Genomic DNA, 21,208 nt, shown 5'->3' with positions numbered 1-21,208 from the left:
AGAATCAACTGGGAAAAAACACAGAGGTTCTGTCTCCACACTGAACAGCACTCACAGTACCAGTGTACAGGCTGACCATGATACCCAGGAACCTTGAGGGGATCGTGCAAAGTCTCAGAATGTCCCACAGGGCAGCTCGATCAACTGAGTCGAATGGTTTACGAAAATCGACAAATGCTGCAAAGGAACTATGTAGATATTCACATTTGCGCTCCAAGAGAACCTCCAGTTCCAGGATGTGGTTGATAATGGATTTCTTAGACATAAAACTAGACTGCTCTGGTTGCTGGTAGGTGAGCAAGTGATCATGGATCCTATTGAGGACGCCCCTAGCAAGGACCTTACCCGGCGCCGAGAGCAATGTTATCCCCCTGTAGTTGCTACAATCCAGGCAATCACCCTTCCGTTTCCAGGTCCTGTTTTCCAGTCAGTTGGGATGATGCAAGTCTCCCAAATGGAAGCAAAGATTGCTTGCAATGCCAGGAGGACAGCTTTACCACCAGCCTGGAGAAGTTCACCCAGGATACCACAGATCCCTGCAGCCTTTCCTCCCCCTCAGTTGGTTCACCACCTCTGTAATCTCAGTGAGATTGGGTGGTTCACAGCTAATTGGAGGGTCAGCCTCTTGAACCATGAAATTAAAATTTAATTCAGTAAGAAACAAATACATATTTTGGTAACTCACAAATCCAATACTTAAAAAAGACCTCCAACTACTCTCTATCACACTACAAATGTATATGTTTCAATTTTTAATATTGATTGGCAGGCATTTTGTTAATAATGAGCTTAATCCATCCATCCATTAACCAACCCGCTTTATCCTAACTACAGGGTCACGGGGGTCTGCTGGAGCCAATTCCAGCCAACACAGGGCGCAAGGCAGGAAACAAACTCCGGGCAGGGTGCCAGCCCACCGCAGGGCACACACACACACCAAGGGACAATTTAGAATCGCCAATGCACCTAACCTGCATGTCTTTGGACTGTGGGAGGAAACTAATGAGTTTAATATATTACTTAAATTGTTGCAGTAAACTGAAACAATATTAAAATTATTTACTTTCCAAAATGTTTAAAACTGACTGCAAAGCTTTATAATTTAATAAAATGAATGCTACTGTTTATCTACCAACTAAAACAATTTCCCAATTAAAAATTTTAAAAATACAAATTAGATATTATGGGGCACTGAAAATATTTTAGAGTACAAAGATGTAAGATGCTTTACTATACTGTATATACCAACTGGTGTATGTGCAAGAACAAAAACACAAAAAAAAAACTTTATTTAATCACAATAGATCTTACAAGGCTTTCACATGCAAAAATGCATGTGTACTGTACTTAATAAACCTCTGGTGTATTAACAATATAGACAATTACCATTCCTCCTCTTCATGTTGATCTCCCACTTTATCCTTCTGCTATGATTACCTCTATTCTGAATTAGCCCAATTATCTGAGTTCATATTGGCCAAATAAGGAGTGTCCACTTATACACAGTAATAAACTCCTATGCAGAGATAGATTTCCACTTGAAACTCCTTTGCCCTAAGGATATAAAACTTATCCTACACAACACATTGATAGCCAGAGCCAGATAGATAGATAGATAGATAGATAGATAGATAGATAGATAGATAGATAGATAGATAGATAGATAGATAGATAGATAGATAGATAGATAGATAGATAGATAGATAGAATGAATATTTGTTCCCAGGGGGCAGGAAAAAATTTGCTTTACACAGAAAGCTACAGTCACATGAAAAAGTTTGGGAACCCCTCTCAGCCTGCATAATAATTTACTCTACTTTCAACAAAAAAAGATAACAGTGGCATGTCTTTCATTTCCTAGGAACATATGAGCTCCTTGGGTGTTTTCAAAACAAATATTTTAAGTGAAGATATATTTAGTTGTATGAAATTAAATCAAATGTGAAAAACTGGCTGTGCAAAAATTTGGGTCCCCTTGTAATTTTGCTGATTTGAATGCATGTAACTGCTCAATAGTGATTACTTACAACACCAAATTGGTTGGATTAGCTCATTAAGCCTTGAACTTCATAGACAGGTGTTTCCAATCATGAGAAAAGGTATTTAAGGTGATCAATTGCAAGTTGTGCTTCCCTTTGACTCTCCTCTGAAGAGTGACAGCATAGGATCCTCAAAGCAACTCTCAAAAGATCTGAAAACTAAGATGGTTCAGTATCATGGTTTAGGGGAAGGCTACAAAAATCTATCTAAGAGGTTTAAACTGTCAGTTTCAACTGTAAGGAATGTAATCAGGAAACGGAAGGCCACAGGCACAGTGGCTGTTAAACCCAGGTCTGGCAGGCCAAGAAAAACACAGGCGCAGGATATGCGCAGGATTGTGAGAATGGTTACAGACAACCCACAGATCACCTCCAAAGACCTGCAAGAACATCTTGCTACAGATGGTATATCTGTACATTGTTCTACAATTGTTCTGTAGGGCAGGGTGATGAGAAAGAAGCCCTTTCAGCACTCACGCCACAAACAGAGTCACTTGTTGTATGCAAATGCTCATTTAGACAAGCCAGATTAACTTTGAAACAAAGTGCTGAGACAAAAATTGAGTTATGTGATCATAACAAAAAGTGCGTTGCACGGCAGAAGAAGAACACTGCATTCCAAGAAAAACACCTACCTGCTGTAAAATTTGGTGAAGGTTCCATCATGCTGTGGGGCTGTGTGGCTAGTTCAGGGACTGGGACCCTTGTTAAAATCGAGAGTCGGATGAATTCAACCCAATATCAACAAATTCTTCAGGATAATGTTCAAGCATCAGTCACAAAGTTGAAATTTTGCAGGGGTTGGATATTCCAACAAGACAATGACCCAAAACACACTTCGAAATCTACAAAGGCAGTCATGCAGAGGGAGAAGTACAATGTTCTTCAATGACCATCACAGTCCCCTGACTTGAATATCATCAAAAATCTATGGGATGATTTGAAGCAGGCTGTCCATGCTCAGCAGCGATCAAATTTAACTGAACTGGAGAGATTTTGTATGGAAGAATTGTCAAACATACTTCCATCCAGAATCCAGACACTCATCAAAGGCTATAGGAGGTGTTTAGAGGCTGTTATATTTGCAAAAGGAGGCTCAACTAAGTATTGATGTAATATCTCTGTTGGAGTGCCCAAATTTATGCACCAGTCTAATTTTGTTATGATGCATATTGCATATTTTCTGTTAATCTAATACTTAATGTCACTGCTGAAATACTACTGTTTCCATAAGGCGTGTCATATATTAAAAGGAAATTGCTACGTTGAAAGCTCAACCAATGATAAACAAAAATCCAAAGAATTAAGAGGGGTTCCCAAACTTTTCATATGATTGTATATATATTGTGGAGAACGCACCCCCAAACACAGACAGACTGACACCAGGATGTCCAAAGCACACTCCTTTATTTTATTTTTCCAATACACCACAATGCCTTCTCTCACCAACTCTCTTTTCCTTTCTTCTTCTTTCTTTCTCTTCTTTCTATTTCTCTATCTCTCTTGACCTCCTTCCTCCTCCTCACAAGCTTCGTCTCCTTCCTCCCAACTCTGGCTCCCCTACTGGAAGGAGGCGGCCCCTTTTATTATGACCCGGATGAGCCCCAGGTGCTCCCCTTGACGTCAACTCCTGGTGTGGCGGAAGTGTCAGGAAAGCACCTGGAAGCCCTCCGGGTGACCTTGGAATCACTTCCGACAGCACTTCCTGGTGTGGCAGAAGGGCTGTCATCCATGCTTCTCTCACTGTCCGGGCGCCCCCTGGCGGTGGCCACGGACTCTCATGAAGAGCGTCCCAGCTGTGTCCCTGTGACACCCAAATAGCCCCAGGCGGCTGCCCTCTAGTGGCCGAGGAAAATATATATATATATTATATATATATACATATATATATATATACATACTAGCCAACCCGCGGCGTACCATACGCCGCATAATCAGGCCGGTTTTTTAATGATTTTTAAGCACAGGGAGAAAATTAACATTTGAAAAATTGGAAATGTAATAAATCAGCAAGAAAAGCAACATTGTAACAATGCACGGAACGAACCAACACACAATCGTCTGTGCGGCGCTCAGGCGCGGAGGGTGGAACGGGAGGAGAGGAGAAGGACGTCCACTCTTCTGCCTTCGTCATGCTAGTCTGCTGATTTCTCGTCCAGTATGCACTGCCTGCTCATGTGCCCACCTCCAACTCGTCACTCGAGTCGTTGTCGTCTGTGCACAGTCCAGATGCAGCTGTGACTCACAAATTTTTCATTGTTCTGTGCGGTTTTGGCTGCCTTTCTATATATAATCAACCAAGACATCCGACCACGGTGGTAGCGAGGTGGGAGGGCGGTGTGTACAAAGTGCAGGAGCATCTAAGAAGACGCATGTTTGTCGCAGATGCGATTTGCTATATGTAGCGTGTAAAACAGTTTGCTATGGTGCATGCGGTCATGCTTCGTAACCGAAAACTCGGTTTTTAAAGACTGGTTACTTCATTGTGTATATGACTGTAGGTGAATGAAAAGATGTAATTCTGGAGAGGGCAACATACAATACAGCGTTTTACACGCTGCATACAGCGATTTACATTCGCGACAAATTGTTTTACACGCTGCATAGAGCGATTTACATCCGCGACAAATATGACTCTTCTTAAATGGTGTTGTCGAGTCCACCCACGCTCTTGAAGCACATACACTGCCTGGTCATGTGCCCGCTCGCAAGAGCAACTAACAGATACTCGCCCACCAACTGTAAGACTATGGGATACCCCTTGCAAACTGCTCTACATGCCGCATACAGCGATTCACATCTGCAACAAACAAACTGTTTTACACACTGCATACAGTGATTCACACCCGCGACATGATTTTTCTTAGACGGTCTTGTCACGTCCACCCTCGCACTCGAAGCATACACACTGCCTGGTTATGTGCCCGGTTGCAAGAGCAACTGACAGAGACCCGACCACCGAGTCTAAGACCATGGGAAACCCCTCGGAAACTGTTTTACACGCTGCATACAACGATTCACATCCGCGACAAACAAACTGTTTTACACGCCGCATACAGCGATTTACATCCGTGACAAACATGCCTCCTCTTAGATAGTCCTGCCGCGTCATGTGGTGCCTCTGTGTGAACCGGTCAGGCACAGAGAAGGTCAGCTGCTGACAGAGTGTCTCGACTGTTGCAGGGCCTGCATTGGTGAAGCAGGTAAGATGGTAATGAAACAGAGGCACAGGGCTTATTGGTTTTTAAAGACTGCTTCCTTCATTGTGTTTTAACCTCAGCTTTGAAGGATTGTTTTAAGGATCCCATGGGATACCCCTCGCAAACTGTTTTACATACTGCATATAGCGATTCACTTCCGCGAGAAACATGCCTCTATGAACAGTCAACGTGGCTCAGAGCTGCATGTGGACTCTACGACAGACGAACATAAATGACGCCATTTTTCCTGTGTCGTCGCGTCCGAGTTGGTGGGCGTGGTTCTGTGAGTTGTCGTCGTATCCAATGGTCTTAGAGTTGGTGGTGACTCCTTCCTGCGTGCGCCATGGGCGTCTCACTTGTCGGCGGCTTAGTGAATCCACGCCCCTTCCGACGTGCTTTCCAATCTTGTCTTACATTAGTAAATTATATATATATAGATATATATACATATATATGCATCACATAACTGCAAAAATTACCAACAATTACAGAAAAGATAAACTTATAATACCCACATCCATGCATACATATTTATAGTTATGAATGTACATGAGCCAATATATACAAGCATGATGTCAAAGTCTTCTCCCTCGCATTTTAAATACCAGGGAGAAGAGATAAGACGTTAATGACGACTTAAAGATGGCCAATGTTGGAGTAGACCTAAAACAGAAAGGCAAGCCACTCCAAAGAACAGGACCGGCCACTGCAAAAGCAGGATTCCCCCCTTTGCTTCAACCTCAACACAACTAAGAGCATCTGGCTTGTAGACCACAGTGCTCTTATTGGCACATACAAGTGAAGACGTTCAGAAAGGTAAGATAAATGCATACACAATACAGTGCCTATCTGTTACATGTAACTGCATATGTGACCAGACAAAAGAAAATCAACTACTTTCTAGTTAGCTCACTTTACTAACAAAAAATAACTACTACATTTCTGTATGGTCAGCTTTGCAAGAACAACTTTGATTGGCATGAGACTGCAAGCTTAATAGGCCTTGACAGCTGTCATTAATGAAAAGAAAGATGACTTTCAGGAATCAAACAAAGCAGTTTATAACCAGTTCGTAGCAAGAGAGGAATGTCTGAAAAATGTTAGGTTGGGAACATGCACTGATACAGCGCATTGCTGCACCCACCACACAAAGAACCACTTCAGGATCCCACATTAGGACCTGAGCACAGCTGTGAAATGGGTGACACCTCAGCACCACACTAGTTTGAATGTAATGGAAGAGTAACAAAGGAACAAGAAATAAAGAAAAAACAGAACAAAAATTCCTGAACTAGATTTTCCTAGAACATTAACTCAAATCCAGAGTGAAAATCAGAAAGTAACATCATTTTGAAATTAATAAAAATCCAAATGAAAAATTAAAACAAAAGTCCTTCTGTTTCTTTAAGACTATATTGATTGATTTAAACATAACAAATCTGTTTATTTTTTCTGAGTAGTTGCCCATCTTCTTGCTTTCATCAGGTCAAAAAAATTATAATCCAAAGATAAAAGGTGGTAAACACTGTGAAAATATTAAAGAATCCTCTAAAAATTTATAACTTATAAATACTTTATAATATATTAACTTTTTATATGTCCTCTGTGTTTAATAATATTTTCTGACTATTTTTTAGAAATACAATATATACCCTGTATCTTTACTGCAACCCTCACTGACAGACTTGTATTAGCTTCCAGGAATAAATAGCAATTAGCTGAAAGAAAATGGGATTTTTTACTTGTAGATGTTCTCACAAGTGTTATGATCCTGCCATACAAAAATTGCATACTTGAGGCATGTAACCATGGCTGAAACACAATAAGTAATAAATATCAATAACTATAATTTAGGTAAATTATAACTGCAGTCATACAGTATATAATATTCAGTTCTTATCTGTTGAGAAAAGCTATAAAGAAAGCTAGTTGCAGCTACACATAGTATTGTTTATTTTATATTGTTACTTTTTTCTTAATTTTGTTTATGTTGCTGATTACATACAGTAATGATGCATTGCTCTTATGCTGATATGTGATGTCACAAGTGCTTAAAGATGGATCCGTCATCTTTTAAAGCCCTTATGTGTTTTTGCCATTATTGCGCCTAAATTACATACCCAAAATTAATGTTTATTATTCTGTTTATGTAATAAAGAAGCTTCAAATGACTGAAGACTAGGGAGTATAAAACTTTGCTTCACACCAATATCAGTTAAATAACATACAAAATAGATGTTTTAGGAATTCCTCTCCAAAACCTGAATTTGAAAGTACAGTACATAACCAAGACATTTCACAGTGTAGAAGCTATCTGTATCTTAAGCACCTTCAGCACAGGAAAGGTGCTATATAAATAAAATGCATTATTATTATTATTATTATTATTATTATTATTATTATTATCATCATCATCATCATGCACAACCATGGAATAAATTTTCTTTTGTGCCCCAATCTGTCAGCTATTACTTTATCAAGTTTAGATTGTATATCCCTTAGCATTGCAACGTTATACTGTTTGGCACAAGCAGTCCCTCTTTTTGGAAACATTTAGTCTTTTGCATCTACACAATCTCTCAAACTAAGTACTGCATTTACAGTTATGTATTTTTTTCTTCAATACAAAAAATATACTGTATATTTATAATATATTTATAATATACAATGGTACCTCGGTATACATCCTTAATCCGTTCCAGATCCTTTGACTTATACCAAACAGGACGTATACCAAACAAATTTTTCCAATAAGAAATAAAGGAAAAATGATTAATCCTTTCCCATGAAAAAAAATCCTATTGTTATTGGCATATTATACATTGATGGGGTTGTATAAAATAATTTAAACACTGCTTAATACTAAAATACATAAACACAAAAGCAATTAGATGTAATACATGAAAATTTTACCTCACTTTACTTTTTAATAACATCTTTGTTTTTCACAATCGTAGATACCGTTGTTCTCGGCATACGGTATGCAGCAGCCATGTCCCGGATACGCATGCCACCTTCATACTTTTCAACAATCAATTCAAATTTATGTGAAAAAACACAAAATCGTGAAAATTCACATAGAGTTATAGCGTGGGTTGTTCACTCAATGCTAGCAACTGATATACCGACGCTCGTGGGCAGTCATGGCTTTGTCTCGAGAGAGGTAAACAAGGGTAACGTGCAGTGTTCTAGCATGCGAGTCATATTCCAAGCAAAATTTTTTTCATTCAAACAGGACGTATACCAAGTTGGACTTATTCCAAAGCAGATATATACCAAGGTACCACTGTGTGTATACCTTCAAACGCGCTATTCTGAATTCAGGTTACCATCAACTCTAACTCAGTGGCCACACAAAATACTATGGTAAAAGCCGTTCTAAATGATGAAATCCCTAGTTCCCTTATGGTTAAGAACTGTTTGGCTGGTTTCCCAAGTGGTTTTTCAAAGTGCACTTCAACATCTCAAACTCACATATTTGAAAGCCCCTTTGACTTGCATTGGGCAAAAGGTCTATCTATACTACTAAAAGGCAAGGCAGACTGGACTGGACCAGACCGGACCGACTCACTCACTCACTCACTCTCCAACTTCCTGTGTAGGTAGAAGGCTGAAATTTGGCAGACTCATTCCTTATAGCTTACTTACAAAACGGAATTTTATGCGTAAAGGTCATAACTGGAAGCTACTTATGTACATACTGTATATATGGCAATAGCCTGCAGCTCGGTCGCCGTGTGTGGCGGAGTTGCGTCTCTCATCGTCACGCCTCCCACGTAATTGAGTGCCTGCCCATATAAGGCCATCAGTCAGCAGCAATCCAATAGACACGCTGCCGCTAAATATTCGCGGGTGAAGGGCTGTGCTTATGCAAACAAAGATGAGATGGTCAGGGATAGACTAGTGTTTGGCACAAACGCAGTGAAATTGCAAGAGAAACGTTTAAGTGCCGCGTCTTAGCTAACATTAAATAAAGCCGTGGACATTGCAAGATCGCACAAGATAACACAAGCACAGCTGAAAACCTTCGATGCATGTTCTCCGAGCGGATCACGTGAACTGACTGTGAACACAGTACGCAGAGAACAAGCAAGACCTCCATTTATGCCAGCAACACTCATGACAATGACAAAACAATTACATTGTCAATCATGTTGCATTATTATTAAAATGTTTCCTTTTCTTTTTCATTTCTTCTTTAACACACGACTTCTCTGCTGCAAAGCGCGGGTATTTTGCTATATATGCATATGTATATATGTGTATATGTATATATATATGTATATGTATATATATGCATATATATGTATATGTATATATACTGTATATATGTGTATGTGTGTGTGTCTGTGTATGTGTGTGTGTCTGTGTCTATATATATGACAGCAACACTCATATCAGTGACAAAACAATTACATTAACAATCATCTTACGTTATTTTTAAAATGTTTCCTTTTCTTTTTTCATAACTTCTTTAACACACTACTTCTCCATCTGCTGGTATTCTACTAGTATACAGTATACACAGTATATATATATATATATATATATATATATATATATATATATATATATGTGTGTATGTATATATATATATATGTATATATGTTGATATATATATGTATGTAGATATATATATGTATGTATGTAGATATATATATATGTATGTGTATACAGTATGTAGATGTGTGTATATGTATATATATGTTTATGTGTGTGTGTGTGTATATATATGACAGCAACACTCATAACAGTTACAAAACAATTACATTGACAATCATGTTATGTTATTTTTAAAATGTTTCCTTTTCTTTTTCATAACTTCTTTAACACACTACTTCTCTGCTGCGAAGCGTGGGTATTTTGCTAGTATATATATATAGTAAGGTTTTTAAACTCTTTTGGGGCTCCCCCCAAAGGAACAACATGCCGAAGTGCATCCTGTTGCCATGTCTATGGAAGATAGCCTGTCAGTTGCTGGGGCAACTGTGGGCTCCCACCACTGTGGCAGCTCGCTACAAAAACAAATCCGCAAAGATCGCGGTCATGCTATGAGCACATGCCGTCGATGCATGATGCAAGGAACATTATAACTGCAGGGAACAGTATTACCCAGTATGACCCTGCCTGATTGCTGTGTCTGCGTATAGGAGAGTGGTAGATCCCACTACAATAAATAACGTGCTGTTTCAAGCTGAATAAAGTTGCTTTTGCTAAAGTACTGAGACTCAGCCTTGTGTTTTGGAGTACAAGACAGGAACTCACACAACACTATATATATCACCCTGAAGCAACAAGCAACATCTTGTACTTGTAACATTTCTAAATTTGTGTTTTAGCACTAGACACAGAGTTTTACTTATACTTTACTGCAATTCAAACATTTTCTCCTGCCTTCTGTTGCAGTTGTCTTACAAGGGTTTAATGTGTTTATACCTATTTATTTAGATTTTTTTCTTGCATTTCACATCTGGAACAATCTAAGCACATACAACAAAGCACATACAAACATTTTTACAGCAGTTCTTCCGGTACCGGGGGCATACACTTACACCCAAACCATTAACACAGTTCAATCAACCTTAACAGCACATTTTTGGCATGCAAGTCAAAAACTGGTATACTCAGAAACAGTGGAGTGAAACAGTAACATTCAATCAAAGTTGGGGAAGGGGAGTTACCCATATGAAACTGTGAGCAGCAGTGTGGTGTGATTCACTGACTTTCGATTGAACAGCAGTCATCTGCGAAAGTTCTCATGGATGATTTAGTAATATTTTATTTGGGATGAGGGGAGATGGGAATTCCCTCGTGAAACTGCAATTAGTGGCATGACGCAGCACAATACAAATACATTAGATTGAAGAGTGGTCTCCCAAGAAAAGTCTGCATGGCCAGTGACATTCAATCAAAGACTTTTGAAGGGAAACAGGAGTTTCCCAAATTAAACTGCGAGTGGCAACTTGCTGTAATTCAGTGACATTCCAGTGAGCAGCAGTCCTCTGTGAACATTTGCATGGTGTGATTTATTGACATTCAACCAGGGATGGGGGTAGATGAGGGTCCTCATGTGAAACGGTACTTCACCAGTATGCTAAGAAGTTGAAACTGGACGAGCAGTGCTCAGAAAACTAACATTTTGAGAATGTGCAGTAGATAGTGTCCAGATATGGTAACCCTATGAGTTATGGCCTGTTTGGCCCCTCTTGCTAACCAAACCAATGACACTTGAACTGTACAAAAACACAACGCAACACTTCAAAGTTATACTAAGCAGTACTTACAAATCAAGCACAGAATATAGTTCTTCAGTAAACATGTTGTACTCAACAGAGTCAAAACTGTTACCCACAGTCTTCATATTTTTATATGTTTTATATTACTAGCATTCTGCAACTTTTATAGGACTTATTCAACCATATGATTCTTTTTTGAAGAAGACATTTTCCTAGTACAAACTTCAAGTCTTACTGCCTATCAACCAAGCAATCCATGTGCACTCTCACAGAAGCTTGTGCATAATGATGCTGTGGAGGATGACCGGCCGTTTATCCTGGCCAATACCCCCAAGCCGCCAGGTGGAGCCCTCCTTGCAGCATGGAGGTCCCAAGAAGACCAGCAGGGCATCATGGACAATGGAGTTTTTATGCACAGCCCTGCTGGATGCTATGGGAGCCACAAGAGGGAGCTGCAGGGACGACCGAAGATTTCTTCATGCCCTATGACCCGGAAGTTCGTCATAGGAAGAGTGACGGGCTTCCGGGTTGAAGAAAAGAACTTTTACCTGACCCGGAAGTGATTGAAAATCACATGGACTGGGGATTAGGAACACTTCGGGGTCAGGAGATATAAAAGGACTGTGGGAGCTCCCAGACGGCGAGCTGAGCTGGGTGGAAGGGTGGCAACGCGTCTGGGAGCTGGAGGATTGTTTATTGTAGTATTGTGAGTGATTTATATGAGTATAGTGGTGGAGAATGTGCTTTGTGCACTGTGGCATAAAAATAAAGTCAACTTGAGGACTTTTACCTGGTGTCTGGAGTCGTGGACAGGAGTTCAAGGGAGCGAGAGTGCCCCCTATCTACCACAGTGGCGTAGCCGGCAGGATACTCTAGCATCGTTTGCAGAGGACCTGAAACAAAAATTTCTGTGGGAAACGAACCCTGAACAGACAACGGCATCAGGAATCACCACAGCATCGCCAGAACCCATAAAGAAAGCCAAGTCCAAAATGGGGAAGAGGAAGGGCAAGCAGAGCAATATCACCAGCGGGAGTGACCTGTGTGTAATGGCCGACGCTCGGGAGGAGTTAAGGAGCGGCCTTTCAAGTCCAGAGAAACCTCCAGGATTCAGCGGCTCTGAGGTACGTGCTGGGAACGTTATAGAGAATCCTTTTGTTATAACTCACTTTGTCCCATGCATGTACCTCGGAGAAGATCACCTGGAGGCTCCGCAGGGAAAAGAAGACTGCCCTGGAGACGACAGCGCGCTCCTGTCGGAATCTGAGCACAGGGGAAAAGACTTCCGTGTGACGGTAGCCGACGAGGGACATGACAGCAAACCCGGTGCATTCTGGGAAGGAGGAGGTCCGTGTCCCGCTGTTTGTGCCTTCAAGCCCGAAGGAACGGACTTGGTCTTTCCAAAGGGGAAGGGGGAGGCGAGGGGAGCACCGATCACCAATCAAAAAGGTAAGGAGGGTCGGGAAATGGCTGTTCGGGATGTCGTAAAAGTAAATAAGACAGACCACCGTCCGCTGAAGAAAGCGACCCGATCCTCAACCACGGCCAAAGAGGACTCCATGTCCCAGCAGCCTGCGCGAGACCCATCAGAGCATGTGCCAGAAGCAAGCGTGCTCATTGGCTCCCGGCCGGCAGTTAAGACAGAAGAGGAAGTAAGTCTTCTGCTGGTCGAAATAATTAAACGTATGGACTTACGGAACCTCGAGAAACTAATAGAGCCCTAGCGAGATTTTTACAGGTCCTGACAACCATTGAGAAGATCGGCGGGGAATTGGGAGCGGCAGCCAAAGCGCCATTGGAGAAGCTGAGGGATTACGTGCGGCGGTTTGGTGGAGAGCCTCCCGTATATCTTGATTTGGCGGTACAGGTATATGAAACCCGTACCGTATATAAAACAAGAGGGACGCAGTGTAAACCAGGCCTGCTTTTAATAAATAGCGGGTGCCAGTAACACTACGTGCCCTACAAGAGAGGCCGGTACATTAACCGAGTGGCCGGGGGAAGGGTTAACCGATCCGGGGCAGCTAGACAGTGCTGACTCCCGGAGCGAGACGGCCCTAAAGACACCAACACTGGTAATTTGTAAATCAAAAGGGGTGCAGACAGTCTTAATACTTAATATAGAGACCCAGACTGTGGACAAGCCCCAGATCAAGCAGGAGATCCCGAAAATAAAACGGGGGGTCTCCTGACAAGAAAGAAAGAGAGAAAGCACCATTAGAGGTGGCAGGGGATTCTCTCCCACTAAGAGAAGGGGCGGACCTAACATTTCCTTATTGTTTTCAGTCCCGCAGGGGGAGAATGCCAGAAGGACAGAGGCAGTGTTACGGGTGCCGAAGGTTGGGCCATATTTGGCAACACTGTCCTTGGAGAGAGGGGGACAAGCTGTCAATGTGGACTAGTATTCCCCCTAGGTTCTCCAGGGACCCAGATGTTTGGATTAATCAAGGCTCAACCAGGATGTCATCTTGGAGAAAGACTTCCCTCTCGGGGCAGGCCGCTCCGAATGATAATTCGTCGCTGGGAGGGAATACTGTGGAGGATGGCCGGCAGGGAGGACCAAAGATTTCTTCATGCCCTATGACCCGGAAGTTCGTCATAGGAAGAGCGACGGGCTTCCGGGATGAAGAAAAGAATTTTTACCTAACCCGGAAGTGATTAAGAATCACATGGACTGGGGATTAGGAACACTTCTGAGCTGGGTGGAAGGGTGGCAACGCGTCTGGGAGCTGGAGGATTGTTTATTGTAGTATTGCGAGTGATTTATACGAGTATAGTGGTGGAGAGTGTGCTTTGTGCACTGTGGCATAAAAATAAAGTCAACTTGAGGACTTTTACCTGGTGTCTGGAGTCGTGGACAGTGGTTCAAGGGAGTGAGAGCGCCCCCTATCTACCACAGATACGTAAAGATTAGCTGTCGCATATGCAGTATACTTCCTGTCTTTGATGCACAGCTTTGACATATACTTATGACCAATCATAATCACCACTGGAAAGACAGTGATCTATTATCCTTTAATCCCCCTCCCCAACAATTTCCAGTAGATTTGATGGTTCTCAGACAGCTTAGAGGAGGGGAGGCCAGCTACGATTCATGAGAACCACAGTGGTACAGGTTTTCATTCTATTTTCTTAATTAGTGACTAGTTTTGATAGTAATTAACTTAATTTATTTGCTATTTAAGACTCAGATCCTTTACATCAGGGATGAACAATGTCAGTCCAGGAGGGTCATAGTAGCTTTAGGTTTTTGTTCCAACCCAATTGCTTCATGAGAAATTATTCATTGCTGGTGAAGCATTTACTGCTTAAGTGACATTTTTCTGTTTCATTTTAGTTGTCTCGCTTGATAAGATTTTGAAGCCTTAAATGCTTACATTAGTCTTAAACAGCTGTATTCATTATTTTAACTGCTCCTTATCAATAATAAGATGCAAATGACAAAGGAACCAGCAGTTTTACATCTAGCGTGTCTCCATTTACACCTGTGTGTATTCAGAAGAAAACTGATGAGAAAGTGAAGAGCTGAAAATGACTCATACATTTTAGGCTTCAAATCACACGGATGATATATGTATCATTGAAAAGGGAAAAAAAACTATGATTTAAGAATGAACTCACATGGTAGAGTTAATACACTAACAAGAAATGAAATTATTTGTGAGGACTGGTTTCTAATTAAGCAGCTAGGTTGGATACATGCAGAGTTGGCCACCATTGGTTTAGAATATTTGTTGTACTACCATAGACATAATGTAAAATGTTACACTAATGTTGGCAAGAATTAGAAAGTACAATGATATTACTTCAGTTCTTAAGTTACTTTGTTGACTTGTGACATGTTGTTCGGATGTGAATGTCAGACAATTTCACATTCCTCTATACACAGAACAATATTACTACTACTGCAGCGGATACTACAACAAAGGTGTTAATGTTCTTGTGACCTTTACCTAATTTAATAATGCTTGTATATCTGAATATACACTACAATCACAAGATAGGAAAATGCTTAGAGTTTACAGAATAAATGCATTTTAGATGCAGGACTTTTACAATTTTGAAAGATCTGCCTGCCAGTGAGGAATGTCTTATCAATGTCAATATTTAAAGAATGGGAAAGCAACTCTTGTTAAAAGTGCCGGGGTGGCTGTTCATTGAACATTATTGTTTGTTCTCTTATGTTTGTCTAAACTAAGAATGCTCCTGTTCTACTTACAGCCACTAACTAATCTGTTCCTTTTGTCTTTCACCCTTCAGTGTAATGAGCAATTTTGTGCTACTGTTAAATAAATAAAATGTAACTGTTCTATCCTTCCAAAGAGAAATCACAGTAAATGACATCAACAGTAGTAGTCCTCACTGTTAAACCATCCCAGAATACCACTGTAATTACAGACAGTCTGCAACACAGTGATTTTTCACAAAGACAGTGGTACCTCACAGATATTTATGGTCTTCAAGGTATTGAAAATTTTATTTCTTCTTCCTTGTTTGTAACCGACTGAAAGAATTTTAAGAAATGTAATTACCTTGTATAAATGTTTATTGAATCTATTTTGTATTCTATTATTAGGCTATTATATTTGGAAGGTGTACTCATTTTTTTAGCTAGGCAAAATTTGCTGTTCTTTTGCCAATCTTTGAAAGTGGTACTATTTTAAAAAATTAAATTGAACTTTACAATATGTAATTCTGGTTTGGAGCCACACAAATGTGTTAAAAGGAGAAAAGGGGTTTTAAACTGAGAGGCATGGAGCTAACAATTTAGAATATGTATCAGTCAAAACTGAAGGGTTTACTCAATTTTTTCATGACTATTTAGTGAGTAGAATTTTTAAAAAATATGTGTATGTTATTTAAAAACACAATTCCAGAATATTGATGGCTGGATGAATGTTCAGATCTAGAAGAGTGTAAAATATATTATTGTTGTCTTAGAATGGCCCCATTCAACTTTTTTCTAAGGGTGCTTTTTGAGTTTGCCTAAGTTTTTTAAAAGATACAATTGACATTTTAAAGCATCCATTACAAGAAATCTAGAAGACCTTCTTGAAATACAAAAATAATGGCAACACTTTAAACACATCAGAGATCAAACTAGCAAAAGGTTTACCATTATAATCTGTACATGAAAAGAAGAAAAGCAGTAAAAAACTCACGTGTCTGCTAAAAAAATCATCCACCTCCTTTATTACCATCTTCTGACAATCTTGATAAATTGCCAACATGTAACAAGCAAATGCCAGTGTGCTACTAGTAGTTTCATAGCCAGCTAACAGGAAAATGAATCCTTGTCCCATAATTTCATTTTCAGTCAGGGTTGTCTTTTGAACTTTCTTTGATGCTGTAGTTGTTTGAACATCTCCAGATATGTCATCAGTGTGGTGAACTAAATCAAAATTTTCAAGGCTGGCACATTCAGTGCTATTCCGGGCATCAAGCATTAGCTGAAGGAAGTCTCTACGTCTCTGCAAAAATCAAATAAACTAATAATTTGGTTGTTAATACAGAACTATGTGTGTGTTAATGCTATCATTATGCTAAGAAAATGATATAGTCATACTGAAAGGGTTAAAGGCTAAGATGGTCCAGAAAGAAAGTGAGGAGGGAAAAAATGATAAGGAATAAAAATTCATATTCTTTTTTACCTGTTGTAGTAATGGTTAATTTCTTTTTTTACTTGCATTTTTTAAACTGAGTGATTGTCAGTGATTGCAACAATCGCAGAGCATTTTTGGACAGAAATTATATTTTAACAAAAAAAAAATTAATGTGAAATATATTGTATACATTTTTATCTATTACATTGCCACATTTTGTTGCAACAAGATAAATCCTCACCTCATTGGGGGACTGGTTGTCTCGCTCTTTGATAATGTTCTTGATGAAACTGATGAAGAAATTATTCAGGTTGTCCCTTCGTTTGTTTGGAACAATCCAAATCAAAGGAGAAATAAGAAATGGAAAGGCAACTATAAAACAAAAAGAAAAAGCAGTATTTTAGTGTCACAGATAATTGCAACAGTGCTTTTCAATACATACAATATCCAATGACAGCACTCTCTCATTCCGTTCTGCTGTTATATGTAGTCTGCCAGGAACATTGTATTGGGCTAATTTTTTTTTCTCTATATGTTGCTATTATGAGATGTAACTTAGAAACATAACGCTTTTTCTCATTTTTCGAACGATGTCATTCAGAAAAATTAACTATACTTTCCGAATGGTGCCATTAATTAACTGAATCAGTAGAGTGGAAAGGTGGGTGAGTGATAACTTATTGTTCTTAATTAGTGAAAATTCTGCAAATATTAATACAACTCTGCCAACTCTAGGCTTTGTCTTGCATTTCACACTGATCAAACATTTACTTCTTATATTTAGCCCTTCTTCAGGTCTCTACACTGCCTCCCAGTTATATTTTAACATATAATGTATATCTCTCATCACTCCCATCTACAAAAAAACTATTAAATTTTTAATTTTAAAGAGCATATATTAAAATGATAAAATGCAGAATAAATAAAATTACTTTCATAAAGGCTGTTATCTACAAGGTTTAAAGTCAGGGATGATCGGCTTTCTATTATAAAAGATACCTCATAAAACAGAATTGACATCAAGCTGAACATTGTTATTTTAGACAAGTCTAACATTTTTGAGGCTACTTGAACATATTATATTATTGTTATATAAGTTTAATGGTCACAATGCAATTATCATGTTAAGCCATTACTAAGGATTTCCAGACCTTTCTTTTTGGTGTCTTGTGATGGAATCTGGTGCTGCTTTTACTTTTACCAGGTTACACTTCTTGACATTGGACAACTAAGACTCTCCCAAACCCATACACAACATATTGTACTGATTGTATTGTATTAATGTTGTACAATAGTCAGGGAGGGGCAGGGCAGCCAATTGATTAAAGTCAGGCAAAATCTGAATTTGTCTTCTCTTCTGAAGCTTTACTTTCTCTAGGGTCTGTAAACACCACAGTTTGTTTTTTAACTTTGTTAATTCACTTTATACACTATTGCCAGTTGATTATGGGAGTCATATGAGACCTGAAATATACAGGGTGTGGGCAAAATTAGGTTTACAGTTGTGAGTATGTAAAATGCAGAGTTTATTTTTATATTATTTATTTATTAATTACTGCATTATTTATTTGTATTATTTCTCTTATTATTTTTACGAGAAAGCAGACTACAAGAATGTGTAAATAATGAAGGCTGACAATTTGAGTACTTACGAGATTGAACTTAAGTGCACTGTGCCATTGTGACGTTCTTTTGAGTTAACAGAACCATTGAGTTAATAAAGCTATTGCAATAATCTTAACCTGCAAGTCTTTTTCCATACAAACAACTGTAAACTACATTTGCTCACCCCTGTATATTATACAGAAAGAGAGGTATGACCAGATGGGTTCTTAAATTCGGATGTTACTTCCTGCCTGACACCATAGAGCACTTTCAGGGTCAGTGTCCTCTGAAACCCTAGGGGCCATTCCTCTATTCCTGCAAACCTGGATGTCACTTTACTCCTAAAAGGGACGTGCAGGCTTGCGTAAGTATGTAGATGACAATGAGTAGCACCCTACATGCTTCCTCTTACCTGAATGGAGAATTTCTACATCAACTCTAGCTTTTACTGGCTATTCATTCCCTAAATCCTGGAAGCTGTTCTCTCCTGGGCACCAATTATTAAATTATCTTAGAAAAATCCTTTAATTGATAGCATGTCCCTTTTGATTCCTACTGTACATTCAGGGCTAGTTCCATTAATTGTATATCGCTGAAATATCTATTTCTGAGATTCCTTCAATTTTTAAAAGGCTGGAAGCAATTAAATGATGGTGCCTCAGTTACACTTTTTATTGAGGCCTTCCTTCTTCTGTTTTCTGTTAATGATTTTCACATTAGTCATTGGAATCTAGGAAATTCTCTGAGCTGCTCCGATATGAAACTGAACAAGAAATGTAAAATTATAAACTCAAATCATTAAACATTAATCAATGATAATGGCCTGTCTTAGGCAGCATGTGTAAATACAGCTTTCCCAAGTGTTGATATTCAAAATCACTTAAAAATTTAAAGGGTAGATTTTTTATTTTTATTTTACTGGTGGCTTTTTGACCCAAAACAATGTTGTTGCCCCCATATTCGCCACACCTCACTTTCTAGGACTTCATCTTGTTCCTGAAATTAAAAATTGAGACTTAACGAAAGAAGATGTGCTACTGTGTCAGAAATCCAGGAAAAGATGCAGGACGCTTTAGACACAGTAACAAAAGTTGAGTTACAGGGAATGCTTACAGGAATGGGAGAAGTGCTAGAACAAGTGCACTGCGTCTCAAGGAGAGTATTTTGAAGGTGACTAAAAGGGAATTGCTGTAAGTTTTAGAGTAAAAGTTTTTTTTCAAGAATTCTAGGAATTTTTGGGTCCCCCTCTCATATATGGATTTTGTTTTCTACAATCAAAATACTCAACAAGATTTAGGAGCCTGTAAAACTCCAAAAAAGTGGGAGAGCTACAGGCCCAGATCAATATGAAGAATAGTTTCATTAAAAAAATTAATTAATTAAATCCATTAATAGAAACTATTTAAACTACGCCAGGTATCATTTACTGTTTTTCCTAATGAAAAGCAAAAACATTTTAGAATAAAAATCAAAAAACCTAATTTCTTTAATGAACAATGATGTTAAGATTCTATCCAAACATTTAGTAAATTGGATTAAAACAAAAAAGGTTCCATTACTAGGGGAAACTATAAAACAAGAACTATCAAACTTTCAGCTTGTGTTCAGTGTAGTAAATAACTCAAAAGGAAGAGAACAAGCTTCACTTCCTGTAAATAAAATAAATACTGACTATTTCATTTTAGAACATTGAACAAGGCAGGACTGCTCCTTGCCACCAATTTTATTTGATATTGTTATTGCATCCCATCACCACATATCTTCGTACTCAACCAAAGATTTGAGGAATTGAAAAAGAAGAAAAAGTCTTTAAGCAGGTAACATGATGCTCAACATCACTGATTCATGTGCATTACTTTCATATGCATTTAAAGCAAATTAGGAGAATTCAGCTCAGATTACTGTTGCTAGGCACCTGCTCAATGAATCTCATGTTTTAGGAATGTTACAGGACCTTATTTGAATAATCATTTTGCTAATCTTTCATAGTAAAACCTCATGCTATTTCTTTGCTGAATGAACAATTCATTAGTAACTTATTGTATATTGCATTGCTATCAGTTTACCTTGCTTAACCAGAAGAATCCTACTCCACAGTGAGAAAAGGGTGTCCCATTTTACTTAAAATTAAAAAAAATAAATAAATAAAATTGACATTATGAGGAATGCTCCAAACTTCTTTACAATTTAGCAGAGAGAGAGAGCAAGTGAGAGATTGGGAGCATACACTGATAGCACGTTGCCGCACCCACCACATGACAACCACCTGGATTGGGACCAGAGTGCAGCGGGTGACACCTCAGCACCACATTGCAACAGTGTTGGTTTTTTATGGTGGCTGGAGTGCCAGTCCTGCCACCAACCCCCAACTTTTCTTTGTAAATTGGAGGACCTGCTTGAAAACGTCTATTAATATTGTCCTTAATTATTTAAGCGTTCTGAACTTTTTATGACTTTTGTAATCCCTTTTTAAGTGAATACTACATGTTGAATCTTCTGATTTCTTACTTTCCAGATGGGTTGGG

At 39.0% G+C, this 21,208-nt stretch overlaps 1 protein-coding gene across 2 annotated transcripts in view; it reads right to left on the bottom strand.

Annotated features, from left to right (window-relative positions):
- Positions 1-21,208, bottom strand: part of tbxas1 (thromboxane A synthase 1 (platelet)) — a 306,119-nt gene that overhangs the window by 76,504 nt on the left and 208,407 nt on the right. For both annotated transcript variants that reach the window (XM_039760829.1, XM_039760828.1), the window contains 2 exons: positions 17,320-17,450; positions 16,638-16,946 (listed from right to left, as the gene is read on the bottom strand). In XM_039760829.1, the coding sequence (XP_039616763.1) occupies positions 16,638-16,946; positions 17,320-17,450 (440 nt within the window). The remainder of the gene's footprint in view (positions 1-16,637; positions 16,947-17,319; positions 17,451-21,208) is intronic.

This window comes from Polypterus senegalus, chromosome 8 (genome assembly GCF_016835505.1).
Source record: "Polypterus senegalus isolate Bchr_013 chromosome 8, ASM1683550v1, whole genome shotgun sequence".
NCBI classification, from domain to species: Eukaryota; Metazoa; Chordata; class Cladistia; order Polypteriformes; family Polypteridae; genus Polypterus; species Polypterus senegalus.
Note: the sequence above shows the minus strand (reverse complement) of the source record. Positions and strands in the feature narration are given on the sequence as shown.